We start from the raw sequence: 23,672 nt of genomic DNA, 5'->3' as shown, positions 1-23,672 counted from the left end.
TCGTGCATTCCTTTGCATAGCATCTGTTTTTCCCACAACTAGATCAGAAACTCCATGCAGACAGGGTCTTTAGCACATTGTCTGGTACTAAATATATTATCTGGCTGAGGGAAATACATGTTTTCTTTTTGAGGCGACTTTGAAATAGTCATGACTTCTGGGACTCCCTTGTCCCCTTTCTTGTTTATTGGCACTTTGGAAGGTTTCATCAGAGGTATTTTGAAATTCAACAATCACAGCAAATAATTGACTCAAAGCCACATGAATGGATCATCTGTTCCCCAGCAAGTATAAATGGTGGTCTGATTTCTTCCCTGTCTGATGGGGTAAAAGATTAGCAAGTAGCAGTGTACCAGGAATCTAGGTGATGTGTCTGGATTTTCAACATGTTGAGCTTGAAGTACTTATGGGACAGGAGGCTGAAATGTCCAAAAGGCATTTGGAATGGATACCTGGAGCTGGAGAGAGAGTTTAGAAATGAAGATTTGAATTTGAGTCATTTACATAGTGATGGTAATTGAAATTAAAGTATAAGTAGACTATATTAATAGAGGAGGATATAGAGAGAGGAGGACAGTAAATTGCTGGGAAACACATTTAAGGGAAAGGAGGAGAAAGAGGGGACAGAAGTTGAGTAGGGAGAGAAGCAGGAAGAGGTCCGTCTGTGTTCTATATCCAACAAGGTGTTGGGCAGCTAACATGTATTTGAATTGAGTGGCAAGTAAAGCACCAGAAAAAAAGTTTCTTCTCTTTTAATATATATTTTTTAAACTACTGTAAATAAAATAACTCTCAAATGGAAGAGCTCTGAACAATCCAGACAGCGTGAATCCATTTATCTGTCAAGAAAACTCTTGGACCTTAGCTGTATGAGTGAACTGTTGCTGTAAGAAGGAATTGTTTCTGTGAAGAGTCCATGCCACAAGGCAGTTGTGAATTCTGAGCGGTAGAAATATGTTTTATTTTGGTCTTTGTATTTTTTTGTATTTTAAATTTTTCGAAAAGAGAGGATGTTTATATGCAGTAGACATTTGGCCATTTAGCAATAACCCATGTGTAAACTGTGGGATCACCAGAGAACCAGCATGACTGGCATTGTCATTTTACCTATCAGGAATTTTTAAATTTGAGTTTGGGGATGTTGGTGAGTTTGTTTGGCATGTGACCAGGCTACTTGACACTCTAAATCAGAGGTTGGTGAACTATAGCTGGCTGGCCGAATCCTGCCTGGGGCTGATATTTGTGTGACCTTTGAGCTAAGATAACTTTTACCTTTCTTAAAAAGTGGAAAAAACCCAGAAGAATCTGTGACAGAGAATATAAGTGGCCCACAAAACCTAAAATATTTACTGCCTGACCCTTTACAGAAAAAGTTTGCTGAGTCCCTCTTTAGTTTGTAAGTTGCACCTGAAATGAACCAAAAATTTCACAGGAAAAGCTCAAATGATCACTGCAGTTACAGAATGTCTTACATATCTCAAGGTTTTCTTTTATTTATATATATATATATACTTTTTTTATTGAGTTATAGTCATTTTACAATGTTGTGTCAAATTCCAGTGTAGAGCACAATTTTTCAGTTATACAGGAACATACATACATTCATTGTCACATTCTCTTTCACTGTGAGCCACCACAAGATCCTGTATATATTTCCCTGTGCTACACAGTACAATCTTGTTTATTCTACATTAAGTCTTTTCTTTTAAATAGTGACTTAGCTGTTAAATTAGAACACATTTTCATTGATGATATGTGAATTTCATTGATTGAAAACTGCCTTATGTGACTTGACATTATAGTCAAAAGGCCTTTGGTACTATGTGATTTCTCATAGAATAGTTCTGGAAAATGTGTAAACCTATTTCAGTACCATTGATTGTGTTCAGTTTATCCCAGGCAGCCTCAGGTAAACATTAGTATCTTCATGTTTAAGCAAGATATGTAAAGTAAAATAAAACATATATGTGGAATTGAATTATTTTCTTTGTATTTGCTGGCCCTCTGAAGAGACATTTTCTAGTTGTAAAAGAGTAAAATCTTTAAGTATTAGATTTTAGGAAACTATTTGAATTGTGTACTTTAAAAAATATCAGTAGTGTTTCATATTACCTGCCTCTTTGTAATGAGATGTCATCGATCTGTTCTGAATATAAATTTCCTCAGTTCTTGAATCCTCCTGATAGCATTCTATCAGAATTTGCAAGTTGTAGGAAATAAAAGTTGATTTGAAACAGTTCTATAATTGGAGATGACTGTGTATTGAGGCCCTGTCTAATCAATTGCTAAATAATTCTCTCTCAAAAGTGGATTTGATATTTACATTTTGATTTTCATATTCTGCTCACAGTGTTTGTTGACGGTGTCTGACATCCCCGTCACTGGATAAATAAAGCCTATTGTCTCCTTTTCAACATTTTAAGTGGTTACTCTCAGACAAGAGCTAAGAAGCAGAAGGTTAGGTATATTATCAAACTATGATCCTGTCTATCTGAAGAAGCTGGGAACCTTGATTAATATGCCTTGTTAACTGATGATTTCAGTTCCATACTGGTAGTGCTAGAATAATTTGTATAAACCAAGCAGTACAGATTCCTTATTTTAGCACTAAGACTTACAAAGGCTTCTTTTAGCAGCCTTTAATTTTGTACTTATGTATGTGACATAGCCTGTGGCTGTGATAGCTACTGTGAATCTCCAGTTGTTTGGGGATGAAAGGAGGAGGCAGCTGGAAACTCGGTAGCTACATCTAGCTGTCTACCTAGAGAAGGCCTTGATTTCAAGTTTATCTAAACAAGCTCGACTAATCCCAACTATCTAGGGGGATCCACTGTCAAAACAAGCAGCGTGGCCCTGAGGCAAACACAGCTATACAGAAATGAAGGCTGGGGCTTCCAATACTCCGATGACTGCATACTGGAGGCTTTTTTCCCCCCTGAAAGAGGGTAAGAGAGGTAGAATTTGCATAATGCCTTTTCATTGGAAACTTTTGGAAAGCTGACAGACCTCCAGCTTATAGATCTGTAGCCACAATACATAGTCTATAGGAGAATCCTTGAATGACCTAACCATATTGAAAGAAAATATAAAAGCGTCCAAGTATAGCCAAGTGAGAGAGGAAAAGAGGCTGATGCATTGTCTAACATCTGCTGTACTTCTCGTTAGTTTTGTTCTTTGCTATTCTGTGTGGACTTTGGAGAAGGCTAAGACAGCCTAACATGAATCCTATAATCTTCCTTCTGAATATTTATGTAGCGTGCCAGCTTCTAAGCTGTCCTTTGCGTTTTCCTACTTCCCCCTCATTTTTATGCTCTCAAATGAGGCCAACATTTCAAAAGCTAAATAAATGTTTGTGAATGTTTATAAAAGATTTGCATAAATTTGTCCTTGTCTGACAAAGATCACTTTTTTCTTATGCCAGTTCTGAAAAAAAAATTTTTTTAAGGTTTTGGTGCTTGTCTTGACAACAAAGTCCTGCATCCCAGAACAATGATTGCTGATTAAGTGGGTATGCAATTGTGACTGAATAGGCTTTCAAGATACTGGGTGAAAAGGCCTATCATCTGAAGGCTGAATTATAGAATTCAGAAAATGTTATCTGAAGTACACATTTAAATCTATTTTTTGGGGTACCATATCATTAGGTTAGACAAAGCGTTCTTACAAGTTAAAAGTATAACCACCCACGGTTTTAAAAATTCTCCTGTATAAATTTTAATAATTGGAATGTTTCAGTAACTCAGAATATCACTTTTCTTTCCTATGGTTGAACATATTTAAAAATAATTTTTAGACCTTTAGGCACTTTTGGGAAACCATAAGGCTACCAGCTGTACGTGTTAATATGGTTACTGGGGTGGTGATCAGAGGAAATATACAAGGCAATCCTTTCAGATATCTGAATGCACAATCATACCTTGAGAAAATATAAACTACATGAAATATGTGTTAGAGCTTAATCATAGGGCACACACACACACACACACACACACACACACGGAGCCCAGACACTCGTGCTGCTGATGTGTTTTCTGAATTCATTTATCTTTTAAAATTAGAATGGATTTTGTGGGATGGCAGGGGATGTTGTGGGTATAGGTGCTAATTTAGTTAAGAGATATTCGAAGATTGGCAGGAGAGAGAGGTAACAGCCAGTTCTGTTAGTCCTTTGGTTGTGTTGGTTTAGAGGTTTAAGTTGTCATTAAGGCAAAAACTAGAGCCACTTCTCTGACACAGTTTTTATCACATCTGCTAGGCTTGTGTCCCAGGAGGAGACGTGGAGAGCAGTGAATTCAGCATGGGCCCATTATCGACTGCTTTTTCGTGTGTTGTAAAAGGAGTGAGACCTCAGGGAGGCTTGGAGCCTCCTCCCGTGTAATGTCCAAGTCAGATTTGAAGGACTGGTGGCAGGAAAGCTTTGGCCTTGGGGTGTGAATTCTAAGAAATAGAGGCACAATTAAGTTTAAAAAATTCAAGGACTTTGAGCTTGATAATGAAAGATTTTTTTCTAGACTAATGTGAGTAGAAAAGTTGCCCATCTGTGCACATTTTTGTGTGCATTTAAAATATTTAAAAGCTGACAGTTTTTAATATGCTTACAAAATACTATTTCTATTAGTGCTTTTTTTTTTTTTTTTTTAAATAATATCTTCCTGAGGGCAAGTTTCTTCAGTGAAATATCATGTTTGCAGTTTTCCTTTTGGGACTATTCCTTTGGTATGTGCTGACTTGTGTTTCCCCCAATCCCTACTTTTCTTTCTTGTAGGAATATTAATAACATAAATGTTTAGATAATCAGATTTAAAATGTTTAATGAACACGGCAAAATATTGTAGAATAATACTACTAAGTGCAAGGAATTATATTACTGATAACCATTGATTGCTAATTACAAGAGATTCTAACCAAATCATTTGTTTATTTTGGAAGTGTTTGAAACAAGTGTCAAGAAGTTTATTTGTGTTTAACATTGTCCTTATAGATATAGCTCTCTCATTTTCAAACCTTTTGCTGTAAGGTTTAAAGTTAATAAAATGAAATCTGAGAATATAGGATGTTATATAATATTGCATTTTGGGAACAACTGTTTTAAGTAATTTTTTAAGAAAAGGAAGACTACAGAAGGATGAAGTGATTGTGTTAAATTTTAAAAATTTTAAATAAGATCCAGTAGTTTTACTTTGGACTTCAAAGTTGTGAAGATTTACATTTAAAAGTAGTTCTAGAGGTGGCTCTTCTGCTTTTGTAAAAAAATCCCACCTATGTACTTAATGTCCCTGATAATTTAACGTTTATATGATACAAGATATAGAATATGGTGAATTTCTATATTTTATTGTAATTTAATTTTGAGTTAACAACTTTGTGCATATTAGATATTATACACAAGTGAGCATAAGGATAACATATGTATGACTCAAAATTAACCAAAGTTTAAAAAGTAAACTGGGAGTAAATATTGAAATATACCAAAGAAAGGAAGCAGCCTCTGTAGCATTTGAACAGCATTGTTAAAAATTTGACCCGGCTTTTATGTTCGGGTGTTGAAAGGCCTTTCTGTAAAATCCCTTATTCAAAGCTTTTCTCACTGAAAGGAAAAAAATAAGAGTTTAGTTGTAACTATAGTATGGATCTTGAATTTCATTTGACCTTTATAGTGAAGGAGAAGTTGTATTTCCTGTTTTTATATTTAGGAAATTTCTGATCAACATTCTTGAACTTGGTGCTAATTAAGCTTTTAAGAACTTCTTACCATTCTGTTTCACTCTTCTTAATCATAAGCATTAAAACCTCTGTCAGTTTTTACTTGGAGTCCCTGGTTTTAACTTGAAACGGCTTAAAGTAGAAATTTTGTTAGCTTTTTTGTATGTTTGGATTTTGTGTGTGTTCTGTTTTTAACTTTCAACTTGAGTTTTAAAATCATCAATCAAAGGCTTTTCTTTCAAGTCAGTTGCACTGATCTCAATTGCAGGACTTAGAGGGTCAGCATTTCCCTCATGCTATTAAAAAAATTTAAACATAGAAATAGAGTGTTTTAGGAATTTAGGCTCCACTGATCTTTTCATCACACATCTACATTTTTGAAATGAACAAATAAATTAGATATGAGAAATTCAGGGAATGTTCTACTGTCTCCGCACTTTTCCCTCCTTCACTCTTTTTTTGGACAAAGGTAAATTGTTGACTTGTAGGTTCAGCAATCTACAAGTAGGCTTATTGTAGCTTTACTTATTTTAAGATACATTCATTTATTCAGGCAATCGCTTTGCTTTATTTAAATGTTTTCCTGCACACGTTTTCTTTTTCCTTTTGAGTTGTTGAGAACGTGCCTCATCTCCCAACATTCTGTAGCCCCAGTGGACATTATAATCAGCCTGTGCTTTTGTCTTTCAGATGGCATTTATTTGTGGGGTGTGTATGTTTGTGTTTGACTGTCCGTTGTTTTCATCTGCCAAATACAGCTAATTTTTGTTTATGGGTTTCAATGAAGTAATGAAAACAAAGTATTTGACATCTGAACTGATGGCTGTTGCAGGATCTCATATAGCCTCCTATCCTGCACCCCAAATTCAGGGTGAATTGGTTTAGCCTTATCGTTATTGATAATCCTTGTTAACTACATTGAATTTAGTCTGAAGTTTTGCTTCCAGATAGGAGTCTATGATGGATAATGTTATAAATATAAAACTTTACCAGGTTTTTGAGGGAATGGCTCAGAACATAATTGACTTTGTCCAGATTGGAGTAAGTTCCCTTGATGGGCCTTCTGACTGCATGAGGATTCAAAGTGGGTGAAATTTGAGGATTTCAAATTTGAGGATTCAAAGGAGACTGAGATTAATCGGGAGTTTATTTCTGATTTTCATTTACAAGTGAATCCAGTGTTAGGATTATTGATTTCATATTTTGGTTCACACTCTGAGGTTTGGTATCTCCTTGTGGGCAGAGCTTTGAATATGTTGTTGCTTTTCTATAGCACTGTGCGATCTGTTTAATATACGCGTAACTGAAGGGTTAGTGCAACGGCCTGCCCTCCATGCTTCCCCCCTCCCCCTCTGCTCTTCTTCCCACATGAAGTATTATATATTGTATTGGGAAGAAAAGCCCTCTTGGAAATTGCCAATTTCATAAATTGTCTGGTGACACAAAGGGGTTGAATGCTGTATTCTTGTCTCATTTATTTTGAAAACTTTGCTACTGAACTCACCTTAATCAATGAGCTCAGTGTTGTCTCCAATAAGTTATGTGTTGGATATATTGATTGGGAGGGATTTTAGAAAACCCATCTGGGTTTTATAATGTCAGCAGTGTTTTGATTATGAAAAGAGTTGGAACCTGGGGACATGGAACCAGGTGGCGAATGTCCTAAAGACAGTGGTGACATGGTGGACTGCTTCCCTCCTGGGATCTAGTTCATGCCCTGCACTTTAACTGTGGTGACTGGCTACTATAGATGCACTTTTTTGCTCATTAAAATGTTAAAAAATCAAACTGTACATAAAAAGATTTATGAAAATATAAACTTGGGAATTGATCTGGAGAGCTGGCACAATCTTCCCCACCTCCTGCTTTAGCAATGAGGTCATTTACATTTCATCAGCTGTACTGTGTCCCAAAGATGCGGTTTATGTGGCAGTTGAGGTGTACTGAGGCTAGTTGTCTGAAAGAGCTTGTGTAGGCAGGAGAGAGGGGCGAGAAAACAGGAAAATTGCCTTCTACAGTGAAATTTCCCTAGCCAAAGACAGGTTCTAGAGAGAAAAAGGGGTTGGTAACTGGCTAGTGACTGTTTTCTGAGTAAAGTTAATATTGAAAGACTGTGGGACACTCTGCTATAAATATGATGTTCAAATATGTTTAGTTATTTATTTAAAAAAATTTTTTTTGCTTATTTTTTGAGGGGCCATAATTAGGTTTGTATATTTATTTTTTAGAGGAGGATACTGGGGGTTGAATCAGGACCTCGTGCATGCTAAGCATACACTCCACCACTTGAGCTATACCCTCCCCTGATGTTCAAATATGTTTAAATCAGAGTTTTAAAGTCCCCTCTCTTAGGGAGTGGTGTTTTTCATACTGAAGGAATTGTGTTTTTCTTTGGAAAAAGAGGATAAGGTAGTTAAAAGTTTATATATAGGGAGAACATCAGTATTAAGAAAATTGGTTTATTTCTGCAGTTCTTATTTACAAGAAACATTGCTTGTTTTGCCCTCCCTCTCCCTGTCCTCCTCTTCCAAGAAGTCAAATTTTCAGTTCTGATTGAGATAATGTGTGAATATGCCCAGCGCAGAGTAGATGCTCACTTTAGTTTTCTGCTCTGACAGCACACCACTGGCTTGTTTGACTTAAATTGGAATATCAAGCACTTGTAATACCACAAACATGAAGAAGCATATTGTAATGCACAAACATGTGCTTACATTTGCCTGTATTCCCTCCTACCCTCCCCCTGCCCCATTGCTTAATTAGATTTATCACTGCTTTCCTGGGTAAAAAGGAAAGCTCTTGGGAGGTGGGTTATACTCAGCCTACACTGGGTATTTTGATATTTGTTCTAATATTATCTGACAGACAAGTTCATGGTTGGTTATTACTCTTGACATTAGAAAGTGGTATGTAGTTTCTATATTGTAGTGAGTGGTAAGTTGGGCATATTAGATTCCTCTGACTCTGCTGTAGCCATGGGGGTGCTTTCTTTCAAAAATCTTGAGGCCTTTTGGCAGCTTAACTCTAGCATAGAACAGAGAAGCACTCCTGCACCTGTAACTTTTGAGGGGTAAAGGATAAATTTCTTTGTGGCTGGTGTTTGGCAATCAGTGAACACTGGGGACTGAGTTTTAAAGAATGCTTGGAAACGGAAGAAACTGAAGTAAAGCGATTCTTTGTATTTGAAACTTGATGTGAAAGGAATTTATAAGGAATGTCGTTTTGCGTGTAAATTCTAAAGAGTTTTGTTTGTGGGGTTTATGATATATTTTATAATTAAAACTACATATGTTAAAATGAAATGTTTTATATGTTCTTTCCCATTATTTGCCTAATAACATTATGTATTGAGAAATTGCTATTTTTCTGGTTCCCTTTTAGCTATTGAAATTTATTTAAATATAATGACTTTTAAAACAATATATATGGACTTAAGACCATGCCACATTATAAAATTAACTAATGTATCAGTAAAGCCTCTGAGAATATGTTGAAATATTCTTACGCTTTTTCATTTTTCATTTTTCTGTTCCTTTACTGTTCCATGACATGCCTTAACAGTGTTGTGATATACATCCAGTCCAAAATGATATTAAAAAATAGGATATGCTCAATTGAATTATGTAGGCGGAACATGCTCTGGCAGAGAAAGTCAATGTGCTTTCTGCTTCATTGAGTAGGTTATTAGATTGATGTGGTTTATTTCTTGAATGATAGAACTGATTTTAAAAATAAATGAAGCGAGAAGCATCAATTCAGTTAGCATTGATAATTCATTATTATTGGTTAGAAAAGTGCTACATTTGTAAACTGATCTTTAATTTATCACTTGGGTTAGGATTTGCAATGGGCAGGTTTGTTTTAATTTGAACCAGCTTCTCAATGACTGAAAAATGTGTTCTTCATTTTGTCTTGAAGTTGGGATTTTAAATGGTTAAAAAGCAAATCAAATGCATGAAAGGAATACTTTTTTAAAATTTATAACATTGGTCTATGAACTTATGATAAGCACCAACTGTGGGCTGTCCAAGTCTGCGGTTAAAATTAAGTCAAGCTAGAGAAAATTCTGTGAAGGAAGTAATAATTAATTACTTGGATACGTGTATTGCTGTGTGTGTTTATTCTGTATACGTGAGATATGTCTGTTGGAGAAAGTCACAGACCACTGTATATTCTGTCTCATATAATAGTCTTTTCTTAATGTTAGATGCTTCTTTTTTGTGAATAAGTCTTTGAAATGTCACTGTTTTTTTTGAATCCTTTTTGTATCCTTCCCCTGAATAACACACTTGGTTTTATGTACCTACAAATTTGTAAAAAAGACATTTAAACTGGTAGTTTTCTTTGAATTTGTATAAATTACAAGCAGGTAAGTGTGTATAATTATGATAATGACATTTAACTAAAAATAATGCATACTTAAAATTGTTATAGTTTGACTACAAAATAAATTCATGCCAAAAATGGCAACTTCTTTATAAAGTAAATAAATAAAGTTTTAAACTCCAAAAAACATTGTTGACAATGTTCGGGGACAATTATCTTCAAGTTGGTTTTCTATTTTGCTTGTGATTTGGCCTATTGATGTTAGGAAGCGTTGTCTAATCCCGGCCCCCTCTGTTCCTAGGTAACAGGCAAAACGGTGCCAGCAACAGCGGCCCTGCCAGGCCAAACCCATGTGGCTCGGTGTTATTCACTCTGATCCATATGGTCAGGCTGGAGATGGTCCCTGGAGGGGTGTTAACACTCAGCAACCCAACCGCCTCCCTCCCTTCAGAGCTTTCCTGCATGGCTCCTGCTGCTTGCCCATGTGTGATTCTTGATTAATTTTTCATTTTTAATGAAGTTTGATCATGTTTATTATTTCTCATGATTGACTGCCTGGTACTCCTCCCATGTAATTGATAAAGCCCATATTTCTTCATCTGTCACCTCTTTCTTTAGGGTAAAGTTGCTAGATTGTGTGCCGTAGTTAATGTTAGATTTATTGGTCCCATTAGATGTATAAATTATCTCTCTTTCTCTCCACAGGAAGTTCTACAGACTTTGACCAAGTTTTGTTTCCCCTTCTATGTGGACAGGTAGTGTCAGATTTTTAAACTTTACTAGAAAAAAAAAGTGTCAATAAACTTGCTATGGAAAATAAAAACCATACCATTCTTAACATTCTGTCTGTTTAACCATGATTTAAAACACATATATTCCATGGAGAGTGGTAGTAGTCTCCTTTCCTGGGGTTTTTATTGACACTGTCAAAAAGTTTAAAGCCTAGAGCTTTGCATTGGTTAGTTTGTGAGATATATTTTGCATGACATTAAATTTTTTATTTTGGTTATCAGACTCAAACCATGATTAAGAATGGTTGGTATTGAATCCTGTGCTATTTAATTTTTACTGAAATATGAATATGTTTGACTTAACTGAGCAATAATACCTGACTCCATGGCCTTATGATTACTACATAAACTTTGTTTTTCTTAAACTTTAACTTTAAAATTTAAATGAGCATAGGCCCAACTTGTTTTTAAAGGTATTCACCTATTTAAAACGCATGTTGCTAAATAGTGTCTTGCATTTGTTTAGTTGGCTAAGAATGGTATCTCTGGAGAAATAAGCATTTTCTATAGATTTCTAGACTGAAAAAATAAAAATCATCTAAACATCTTAGTATTTGCATTATGATAAAGTGTCTAGAGTGGTACGAATATAAGAACTCTAAGATAATTGAAATGGTCTTAGGGTCTTATTTTTTAAAAAAGAAGCCACTAGCTCATCTATAAATGGCTTATTTTTAAAACAATTTTAGAAGAGTTTTTTTGAACTTATAAAACTATAATTTACTAAATGTTAATAAAATGACAAAACAATCTTAATCTTATTTTCAAGAAATATCTATTGTATTTTTTCATTACAGTTAAACTGTAATGAAAGCATTATTTTTTCAGTTATTTATTTATTCAGTTGATTGCTGTCCATTTGTAATGTTCTCTCTATGGAGAATTGAACTATGAGACTGTATAAATGTTATATCTTAAAAATTCTACTTTTAGTGACAGAGATTTTAGAAAATATCATTATAAATAATAAGTGGCATGGTATGTTCCAAGCTATCGAATGTGCCCACCTTCAGGAAGGTCCTATCCTATATTTTAGGATACCCAAACAAGGCAAGCCTGAAAGAGTTTAGTGGTTTAGAGTGCATGTAGATAGTATACTCCTTGAATCTTTTCTGCTCTTTGTAGTAGCAGTGTCCTGGTTTATTGGCATAAACCTAAAAATGGTGTGAGATGAGAATTGGTAGCCAAAGGAGTTTAAAAGAGTACTAAAAAGCAGCTCTGGAATGTTGCCAACCACTTATAATCACTGTTTTCTCTGGTTCTAACGTGTTATTTTTAAGCCAGTCAACCATTGTAGTTTTTCCAAACTCGGGCCTTTTAAAATCCTGGTACCAGGGCTGTTTTAGTAGCAGATTGATGCTCAAAACAGAATAGCCTTAATTTTAAGAGGGTCAGTCTTTGTAATGAGGGTCCTCTTGTCTCTTCTTTATCCTATTCCTTCTAAAAATAGCAAATAAGTAGGGTTTTGTTTAGAGACATTTAATGCAAACTTCACATTTATATGTATGAATTAGCGATGCATGAAATCTCCTCCAGTTGCTTATAAAATGTATTACAAATTATGGCAAGGACATATTTATACAAATTAATAAAGCTGAAATGTTTTTAAAATGTGGCTAGGTGTTTAAAAAGAAAAATAAGAATATATTTTTACATGACTCCTTGTTAGAGTGGTGACTTGTTTTGGATAGGTATTCCTTCATTGACTTCGTTAACTAGTTTTAGAAGAAATGCGCAGTGAGATTAAATTCCTCCCAACACACACACACAAACACACACACACACATGCGCACACACCCTCCCTCTCTCATACCACACACACAACATCTGCTTACCTACCTGTCTGGGTGATTACATTCTGAAATGGAAGAAAAGCAGAGTCCTTAAGTTACAGTCCTAAAATCTGTTTCAACACCAATAGTATGTGATGGCTTTATCTTGTTAGAAAAATGTTTTTCTACTAAAATGCTTCTCTCCAAATTTCCTTCCCCTGATCATGTTCGTCATATTTTTTTCACAGAAAGATTTGGGACAGAAACATCCTTTTATGGCTATATTTTAATCTTTGCCATATACAGTGGTTCTTTCTTACACTGTATTATATTATGTGCCCTGTAGGCATTGATAGTTTTTATTTGTTTATTTATTTATTTGATAGCTTTTATTGATACCAAAAGAGTCACTTTATTTGAGGGACTATATTTTTTCTCTTCTGTTGGCCCACTTCTAACCATGGCATACTTTAAGAAATAATAATAATGAAGTTCACTTATACTAAGTTACAAAGGCTTTAATGTCACTATTTTTTATTGGTTTACAGTTAACACTGTCAAATAGATATGTCCAAATTCTGAAACCTGCAAAGCCCCCCAGATGTATTTATAATATTGTTTGACTTAGAAAATATGTCAGCATGGAGGATGAGTAATGCCTCAGGTGATTATGTTCAAAAAAGAAAGCTTTCTAATCTTCCCCGTATCTGTGTTTTTCTACCTCAAGGAACAGCAATACAACTTTCTGACATTTTCAGTCTCTTATCAGGAGTGGGATTTTCACAGTCATCATCAAATCACCCGTTGACATTGACATCTTGCTGTCTCTTATGTTGTTTTAAGATTTTTCTTTCTGAAACCAGGACTTACGAAAAATAATAATGCTGGTACCTCTTCAAAAGAAAGTGCTTTTTTCATGTATTACATTTTATCCTCCCATCATAAAAGATGAGAAAAAGTACTGTTATCTTCATTTGAGGACATCTCTGCTGTAGAGACATTGTGGCATGCCCATGGTCCTCTTAGGCTTCTAGCACAATCTAGATGTCCATCTCCCAAATGGGTACATTTTTCAGGAGGCCACCTCGTGGGAAGGCCAGTCACCACATAGGGAGAGGAAAAGAAGGAAGTTAGTATTTGAATTCTTAATTGACTCTAGTCAATGTTCTGGACATTTTTACAGTAATATCTCATTTATTCTTCCCAGCAACTCTGGGAGATAGGGGGTGGTGGTATCTCTTTTACAAAAGAGCAAAGAAGGTTCAGAAAGTGGAGCATTATGTTGGGTGATAGGGAAATGGTATCAGACTTGGAGGTCTGCCTTCCATGTGTTTCTTAGTCTAGTCCAGAAAGTATTGTAAAGGTATAGTAAACAGTATTTATCCAAAGGCTGGGAAAGACTGACAACTGAGTCTTATAGTGGATGAGGCTTGTGTTGCATCTGCAAGGACAGCAAGAAGAGGATAAGTGGAAGGGAGAGCTCAACACCCCATGTGCGCTAAAGAGCAAAGCAGAGGAGAAACTGTGACCGAGCCTAGAGATCGTTCAGCCAGAGCAGATTGAGTCCACTGCGGAGAGGGTACCAGGGGCTGTGACTGCTTGGGCTCTGGCTACAGGAGGCTTGAAAATGCATGGGAATAAGACTACAGGATATTAAAGCTGAAATTCATTTGGTTCAAAAATCCCTTTAACAGAAGGGAAAGTAAGATCTGTGGAGGTGAAATGGCTAGCTTATGGTCACAACTGTGTAATTACAGAGCTGGGAAAAAAACAGATACTCATTCCCAATCCTGAGTTATTTCCACCCTACACTGTACTTGAAGCTCTTAGTGGAGAGGAGTTGTGAAATGACAGCCCTGAGATCCCTGTCTCCCTCTCAAAAGTTTTCGTTATTTCTGATGAAAGCATTCTCTTGCATAAAAGATTTGAATACCGTTTCATATTGTGGTGCTACTGACTCACTCTTGATAGCTGGCAACCTGCTTCAGTTAGTCAGAACGCTCAGGAGACTTATTGAATGATGGAAAAGCTCTTCTTTTCCATATTTGTGCTTATCCTCTTTCAGAACCCAGAAAGCCAGCTACCATTCAGTTGTCCTATAAATTATACCAGTACACACAAGTGACATGAGCATGAAGTGAAATGACATAATCTTTTCAAGGGCAGAGGCAGAATTGAATGATTTAGAGTATAACTACAGTTGCAAATATGGTTCAAATGCTATTTACCATTTTATTATGTATCTGTTATGTGCCATGCATTGTGCTGCATTCTTTTCCTGCACTAAAAGCTTACACATTTGCTAGGTTACCATTATCGTAATACCACTTATGAGGAAACAGAGGCTCAGATAAGTTCAATAATGTGCCCAAGGTCCCAGTACTGGTAAGTGGCAGAGCTGTTTTTGGAACTGATATTTGTCTGATGTCCAGTCCCATCGTACTTTTGCTGTATCATACTGCCACCATCATGCCATAAATAAAGTAACAAAGCAAACTTTAAACATTTATTTCAAAAGCAATGTATATTTATTGTAAAAAAGTAGAAAATTCAGATAACTGAAATGAAACCTACTTTTATTCAGATAACTGAAAGAAAATGAAACTAAGGCATACAATGAGTGCATTATTATATGTCTGCGCAGACCTCTCCTCTTGCTCCCACTTCTATACATTCACCCTGCTATGCTTTTCAAAACTGAATCTATTTGGCCGCTTTTATGCCTTATTTTCCATCATTGGTTTAGTCCTTTGGTTTAGCTTAAACTATGGGTTAAGCTGTGCTCCATGATCATTTTCTACAGCATTTGATAACCGTGAAGCAGTTGGATTGGGGGTAGCAACCAGGAGACCTAGGTTGTAGTTTGGGTTGTGCCATTGACTTGCTCTGGGCTGTGAGGCAAGTGACCTCTCCCATGAGCACCTTAGTTTCTTCATGGGTAAGATAAAATAAGGGAAATTAGACTAGATCTCTAGTTTTGATGCTTTTTGATTCTCCAGTTAGGATTCACTTTTATTTATCAGGATCAAGTAGATGAGGGAGTGGAGAGATCTCTGTTCTTAGAATTATCCAGTGAGTCTCTCAAGCAGATAGCTGGCAGTGTGTGACCTACTCTTGGTCCCCAGACATTTTGAGTCAATGCCATTTTTGCCGTTTGAATCTTTGAGCAGAGAACATGAGAAACTTGAGTCTTAGGCAGATGAAAGTTGTGTTTATGAAAGGAAGCTTTGAGACTCATGTAATCAAAGGTTGGGAGATGTAGTTTGATAAAACTTGATTCCTGTCTGATGTTTCATATGCACTAAAGAAAAAGAGAAGCAGCTTTTATGGACACCTTGCAGTAAATGGCCCAACAGGTAATTGTTAGTAAGCTATAATAAACAGGATGACAAAATGTTTCACTTCCATCTCTTGAATTTTATCATTTCTTAACAATAATCATTATTACTGTTTTCATTGTTTACCTACTAGATACTAGTTACTTTGTATACATGGTTTCCAATCCTCAAAACCACTTTGCAAAGTAATTATTATTATTCCCATTTTAGAGATGAGGCTCAGGGAGGTGCAATAACTTACCTATGCTCACATCTGTAGTGAGTAGTATATCTGGGCTTCTTATCCACAGTTCAGACCTTACTGTTTCATCTTCTTTCTGCTGCGTGGTAAGTCAGCCTCTGTGGAATCATTCCCAACAGCTTAAAAACAAGTTCTGGTATTCTTCCATCCTAAAAACGATACTCATCTTTGACTCTTCATTTCCATTCAATTACTGCCTGATTCTCCACTTCTTGGAAGAGTTACCTACACATTTTAATTTATTGCTCAATCCTCTTCAATTTGTCTTCTGCTTTGTCATTCAACTAGAGCTTTTCTTACCAAAGTCATCTAAAACCTCCATGTTGCTCAATTCAGTAGGCGTTTCTTTCTCTTACCTTGATGCATGTAGATACAGCCCACCACACCCTCCTGCTTGTTCTGTCTGGTTGGTCTTCTTTTCTTCTTTGATCTCTTCTCTACCCATCCTCTACATTGGTGTTTCTGTAACTTAGTTCTGGATCCTCTCCTCTTTCTCTGAACTCTCCCTAAGTGATCTTATTTTTTATCAAGGTGTTAAATACCATCTGTATGGAGATGACTTCCAAAATTTATAGCTCCAACCAAAATATTTCCTGTGATTTCCTGAGTAGTATGTTCAACTCTGTACTCGACATTTCCATTTATAGGCTTTCCAGACTTAAAATATCCCTAATAGAACTCTTGGATCTCCCTCCAAACTTGTTAGTCTTCTCTGTCATTAATGGTAACATGCTGCTTTTTCACTCCCTCTCAGTCCACCTGCAAGCCTGTCGTTTATATCTGCTAGCTCTATCTTGAAATTATCCACCTCTTTTTGTCTCCACTTTTACCGTGTTAGGTAAGCCACCATCCAGTATCACCTGGACTACTGCTCCAGCCTCCTGACTATTTTCTCTGCTTCTGCTTCTACCTTTTTTCTAACAGTTCCTCACATAACAATCAGATAAATATCTTAAAACTGTAGACTGAACTGTTATTCTCTTGATTAAAACCATTCAGTGGCTTTCCAGTGCCCTTAACCAATTAATCAGTTAATCAGTCCTAATTCTTTGCCATGATCTGTCGGGCTCTCTTCATGACCTGGTGCTAGCACATTTATCTGGCACATTCCTAGGCCACTTCCTGCTTATCTCCTGTGCATTAGCTACACTGCTGTTATTTTAGTTCCTTGGACATTCCGGCTGGAGAATCTTCGTGCAGCTCTTCCTCTGCCTGAAACACCCAGTCCCTTACTTCTGGAGTGGCTTCTCCATCTCATCCTTTAGGTCGGTATTGTCATCATTTTTGAGAAGCTATCTCTGACCACATTATCTCAGTAGGGCCTTTCCTTCTCTTTCATTTTCTTCTATCTTGGTACCTTGTTTTTGGCTTCATATAACACTATCACAAGCTGCATGCTTTGTGTTTATTATTCCTAACTAGACAGGAAGCTCTCCTTAGGTTGGATGTTGTATATCCAGCACTTGCTATGGTCCCCATATAGTAGATGCTCAGTTTGTAAGATGGATAACTAAACTTAAAGTGAGGCTGAGTTGGAAAATCTCATTTCTCACTGGAAGGTTGGAATCAAACCATCCATGTGCTTCTTGCCATTTATAAACTGAACCTGTAAATAACTTGAAGATGAGGCAGAATGCTGCAGAGGGAGGGGGCCTTGAATGGCTGACAGGCATTTAAAAGGCAGCATGAAATTTAAAGTCTGTGGTTTGAATAGTTACTGCTTCTCTCCTCTGTTTCCCATATTTACATAGGAATGGGAAGCACAGCTAAAGGTGATTTTGGCCATGGTCTCCTAGGCTTAATTCTGGAAATTCTCAGATTTGATTTCTCTTGCTTAGTGGGAATTATAGTTAGTCTGATGAGACAACTATCTGAATTCCTCATGTACCTGAGTTCCTTAAACTGATATGACAGCTTCTCAGGGGGTTTTCATTGTGTTTTGTGCAGCATGGCAGAATGGAAAGGACTTTGAGCCAGAATTGGGTTTAGGTTTTTGCTTTGGTCCTGGTTACTTTGGGAAAGAAAAAAACCAAACCAAACCAAACAAACAAACAAACAAAAATCCTGAGCCTCAGTTCCCTCATCTATAAAACAAGAGAATTGGATGAGATGGTTTCTGCCACCTTTAATTAGCATGAAATCTCTGATTCCTGTTTTAAAAATAAAAAAGTATGGATTCTGAACCTGGAGGCAATCACAAAACTGCAGCTTTTAAGGAACACATCCCTTTCCCCAAAGCCATTTTTATGAAGAAGTAGTGAGTACTATCATAGACTACCTCAGCAAGTAGAGAGGGAACGATAAATCCCTTGGAGATTCAGAACCTTTTGAGTTAATCTCTTTTTGACTGCCCTTGCTTGACTTTTAGTTTATTGGAAATTTGGAAATTGTCCAAGGAAGAAATATTTTAGAGTTTAGTGGTCTGGGGCTCTTAATGACTTATACTTCACCCTACTAGGAATTTAAGAAGTAAATCAGCTGAGAATAATAAATGCCTGCTTCTAAGCTGTGGCACCCCAAAAAGAATCTTTTTCACTTTAAGACAAGCATGAGCAGCTCAGTTGGTCACCCAGAGGACTCTCTGCTACTGAAAAGATGCGACAGCAGAGAAGCAAAGGCAGCCTCAGCCTTCCTTTCTCCATTTACTAGTATTACAGAGCCGAGTCAGGAAGATTCTAAGCAAATGCATGATTTTAATATGAATTTTAGTTTTCATTCCAGATGGTAACAGCTTGCATCTCTTATTTTATTTATTTTGTTTTTCCCACAATGGGCTAGCCTTTATACCAACTGCTTATCTCACTTACTCCCCCAAACATGCTTTGGATCGGGTGGTAGTTTTGGGTGGTAGTTTCCAGGTGAAGAAGCTGAGCTGCTTAGAGGTTAAGTAACATGCTAAATTAAGGCCCAGTTAGCAAGTGATTGAGTTGGAATTTGAACCAAGTGAATTGAGTAATGAATCTTTGAGCCTGCGGTGTAGCTGAAAGAATTTTTAGCATTTTTTAATGGTAGTGAAAAAATAATAGCAAAATGAATGACACTCAATTCACAAACAAAGCTGTGTTCCTTCTACTAGAGGAACTCCTTTTCCTAGAGATCCTGGGTGTTTTCTTTTCATCCAGTCCTAGCAATACCCTTTCCTTCTAGGATGCTTCATTTTAAATATTCTAGAAGTGAAATCAAACCCTGAGTTAAAATAATGAACAGTCATATATTATATGATCATATAATAGTGTTTCACAAAAGCACGACCTTATTTGTAACTTAGAATCATCCTGACCTGTTGCTTTAAATATTTTAATAATACAGGTCCCCCCCGCCCCAGTGAGGCCCACTCTTTTCCCCAATCACTTTAATTATGTGAGCTAGAATCCTGTTTCTCCACATCTCCAGTTCTCAACCTTGTTAAAATTAATCATATAATCCCCCTTTAAAACATAGTATTAAATCACCATAGTAACACAGTATCCAAGCTTTATAGATAAAATATAACGGCCATAAGAAGGTAGCGTTTGGTGTCCCCTTGACAGCTCTATAACTTTTATAGAAATGTGTTCCTTCTCCTGGTTTGTGTAAGGTGGAGGGATAGCATTATTTACTTTCACCTGTTTTATTACTAAGTTGCTTTTAAATTTCTACCTTGTTTTTGTTCACCTTCCTAGTTAAAAAAGGAGAGTTGGACCCAGTTTCTTTCTGAATTGTTTTCTTGCACTCTCTAACCACTCTCCAAGGGATGGAATTGTTTCCTTAAATATGACCAGGTGGGGTCCATTGACCTTTTGTACTTAGATACCTTGAAAGTCTATAATTTTATGTGGGTTGTATAAGGGAGTTTTAGAAAACTTTGAAAACTTAATTCATATCCTATCCAAAGACTTAATCAGTCTGCCTTTAGGAAAAGCCTAGTGAACTATGATTTTTCATTTCTACTGACAATTTATAATGTAAATTATAGGTGAGAGCATCAGTTTGAGTATTTTATCAATTTGAGTGTATTTTGTAAAATATATATGTAAAATACAATGTGAATTAATGAATTCCTTTGAATAATTTAAAGTCAAAGTCAAAATTATTATGTTAGCATAAATACTCCAAATACTCCAAATTGGAGTATTTATGTTTCTAAAAAGGAATCCAAGCTAACTGGTAAACTGATTTCAAAAAGTGGGTTTTCAAACATTTTGTGACTTTGAAAAAGAGTTTCTAGATTAATCTATTAGTGGTATGCTTTTTCCTTTTTTTTGAAACATATTTTCTATTTTATGTGTGGTTTGCTGATTTTTGTGTTGATGCCAGAAATTTTTGTTTTTTTCTTAAATCTTTTTCTTTAAAACCCGGTTTCCATTTCTTAGAAAACAGCTTGCATTGTTAAGATTTTTGGTATTTCTGTCCTGTAAAATATAAAATACATTCCTCATAAATTCAGAAATTATGAAAAATATAGGAATTTAGGAAAGTAACAGTTAACATTGCCCTCTTTTGAATTCCAGCCCCTCTCCTAGTAGCTCTGTGAAATTGATTCAGTTAACTTAACCTATTCAGTCCTTTAGTTTCCTTTTCTGTAAAATGGGAACATCATTTAAATTCCACGATTGTTGTGAAAGTAGATGAGATAGTATAATATCAAGTGTCTACTTTGTGGCTGACACATAACAGACATTTAAATCCTGCTGTTGCAGTCACTGTTGTTTTCCGAGAGAGAGGAATGACCAGGTGAGCATTGCTACCAGAAAGCTGGAAAGAGGGCTTTGGCATCACATAGGCCACGGTTTAGAATCCAGCTTTTCGCAGTTTACCAGCTGACACCTTAGGCAGTGCCACTCTAGGATATTTCTTCATCTATAAAATGAGGTGAATAGAATGCACCTTTCAGGATTGGATGCAGTGATTAAAAGGGCTGCCTGCCTAAACTCTGTAAGTGGAAGGTTTGGTAGCTGTGTGTCATTAGAATGGGCTGCTTGCTCTCTTTTTGCTCTCTTTCTCTCTCTGTCTTTTCTGCCTGCCTGCCTGCCTGTCTTTCTTTCTTTCTTTCTTTCTTTCTTTCTTTCTTTCTTTCTCTCTTTCTTTCTCTCTTTCTTTCTCTCTTTCTTTCTCTCTTTCTTTCTCTCTTTCTTTCTTTCCTTCCTTCCTTCCTTCCTTCTTCTTTCCCTTTCTTTCTTTCTTTCTTTCTTTCTCTTTCTTTCTTTCTTTCTTTCTTTCTTTCTTTCTTTCTTTCTTTCTTTCTTTCTTTCTTTCTTTCTTTCTTTCTTTCTTTCTTTCTTTCTTTCTTTCTTTCTTTCTTTCTTTCTTTCTTTCTTTCTTTCTTTCTTTCTTTCTTTCTTCTTTTCTTTTCTTTCTTTTCTTTCTTTCCTAGCTCAGTCTGTTCCCTTGACGTATGTAAATTTTAAGTTCATTTGTAAAGAGTTCCACTGAGAAAGGAAATGTTACAGGTTCAACGACTTGTTGTGATTAGATACTTTATCAGGAAACTTACTGCACATTCATTTTTTCCTTTTGTTCTGTCTTTGCCGCAGTCCCACAGTTAGCCAAGTTGGCCAGAACTTCACATTTGTGCTCACTGACATTGACAGCAAACAGAGATTTGGGTTCTGCCGCTTATCTTCAGGAGCAAAGAGCTGCTTCTGTATCTTAAGGTAAGGAGGATGGCTTTGGCTATTGGCTACTTCCATGAAACAATGTCAGCGGTTGCATTGTTCTTCTGTAATTAAATTTTCCAGCTGTTCTTTTTATTTTCCTATCAGTTTCCCACAAGTCACTGCACTTGGGGAGAAGGACTTCACAATGTTGTCCTTGCACTTTAAGTTCTGCAGATAATTGTATTTATTTATTTGTATCACATCCCTTGGGTGGGAAAAGGGATCATTGCTCCTGTGGAGTGTGTAGAAGCTGGAGGGTCAGCATGGCTTCAGTTCCTCCTGCTGTTATCTGGAGCTGTCAGAAATGTGCCTGTTAGGCTTTCCCTTGGACATTTTGTGTATGTAAGATTATTAATAAAGTATGTGTCTGTAGCTCAGGACGTCTTGCAGACACTGATTGTGTCCTTCTCAAAGTAACACCCCTGCCCCCTTTGGGTCAATGAGTGAGTAACTGTTTCCCAACTTGGCTACCTCTGTAGAGATTTGAAAAAAGTGCAGAATCCTGTAAGAAGGCTTCTTTAGGTCTTCTAAAACCCCCTTCATACACCAGAACCACACTTGCTTAATGCTCTGTTTCCTCCTGCCAAAGGGGTAAGGCGTGTTCTGGGATGGGAGGATGTGTGGAAATCTGATTTTGGAGCTCCTGGCTCTGTGGGCTCCTGCTGGGCGCCTCCTGAGGGGGAAGTAAAGGCATCCCACACACTCTCCTCCCCATCTGCCTCGGTTAAGTAGGTGTCAGAGGGGCCTGCCTCCTGTCTCTCTCTGCTCATGTGCAACAGCTCAGGGCAGGACAGCAGGGAGGCGCCCCTGACAAAACCCGGGTCCCCAGTCTTGGGCATGGGCCTGGGGATAAGAGGCCAGACCCTCTATGAATTCCAGAAAGGGCAGTTCTTTGGTATACTAGTCTCTGCACTTTCTTCTTCTCTGCCAAGGAGAGACCCCCCTGTACCCCAAACACATATACCTTCATACCATACAGGGGTAAGGGGCTGATTTTTGAAGTACCTTAGCTCAATTACTGCCGGTCAAGACTCCTACTTCTGCATTTCTCTACACAAATCTTGTTATTATTATTTTTAATCAGCAAAGTCAGCTTCATCAAGCATAGCATCTTTAATTTGGGCACTAGGGGACAACTGCTGCAAAGACCTTAAAAAGGAGGGACAACTCTGCTGCTCTGTGAGACCAGAAGTGCACAGCTGTTCTCAAGCACACCTCAGTAGCCCAGGCCCAAGGATTACCTGCCCAGAGTATTAGGCTCTGATGTAAATTATTATTTACATTCTGATTTAACAATTTTTTAAAGAAAGTTTTCTCCTGCATTTTTGTTTAATGTTACATTTCAACCTTGGTTAGGACACTGCATATTTATATAGTCATTCAGAATAGATGAGGGTTTAATCCACGTTCTTGAAGTTCCACAGAAAGGTTTTTTTTTTTTCTGTAATGTTCTGGGTTATGATATTTCTTCCTTTCAGGGCTTGGATGTATGTGTTGAGGAGTGGGCGACGCTGAACTGGCACTATTGCATTCACTCAGCGAATTTCTGAGAGTGGAAAACTGTTTAAAAATTTAAATTTAAAAAGTGCTCTCATTGCTTCTGGTATTTGACTTTGTAAGTCTGCATCTAGGGCCAGGAACATCATGTTTGTGAGAAGCTAATTGAATAGCCTCTTGCTATCATCATTTAGAATGAAAAACAATAGCAATTGGTATGTTTTCTATCTGTTACACTAGCTTGGAACTATGGGAAAAATTTTGGTGAGTTCACTCATTTGTTTGTCAGCCCTGAGTGTCTACTATTAGCTAGTCCCTGCCCTTGAGGAGTTCCCAAGACTGGCTGGGGAGGTGGATGATCACACTAC

At 36.8% G+C, this 23,672-nt stretch overlaps 1 protein-coding gene across 6 annotated transcripts in view; it reads left to right on the top strand.

Moving 5' to 3' along the window:
* The window catches only part of DENND1A (DENN domain containing 1A), a 470,473-nt gene that overhangs the window by 127,041 nt on the left and 319,760 nt on the right, over window positions 1-23,672 (top strand). For all 6 annotated transcript variants that reach the window (XM_074362200.1, XM_074362199.1, XM_074362197.1 and 3 more), the window contains 2 exons: window positions 10,735-10,784; window positions 21,685-21,804. In XM_074362200.1, the coding sequence (XP_074218301.1) occupies window positions 10,735-10,784; window positions 21,685-21,804 (170 nt within the window). The remainder of the gene's footprint in view (window positions 1-10,734; window positions 10,785-21,684; window positions 21,805-23,672) is intronic.

This window comes from Camelus bactrianus, chromosome 4, assembly GCF_048773025.1.
Source record: "Camelus bactrianus isolate YW-2024 breed Bactrian camel chromosome 4, ASM4877302v1, whole genome shotgun sequence".
Taxonomy (NCBI): Eukaryota; Metazoa; Chordata; class Mammalia; order Artiodactyla; family Camelidae; genus Camelus; species Camelus bactrianus.
Note: the sequence above shows the minus strand (reverse complement) of the source record. Positions and strands in the feature narration are given on the sequence as shown.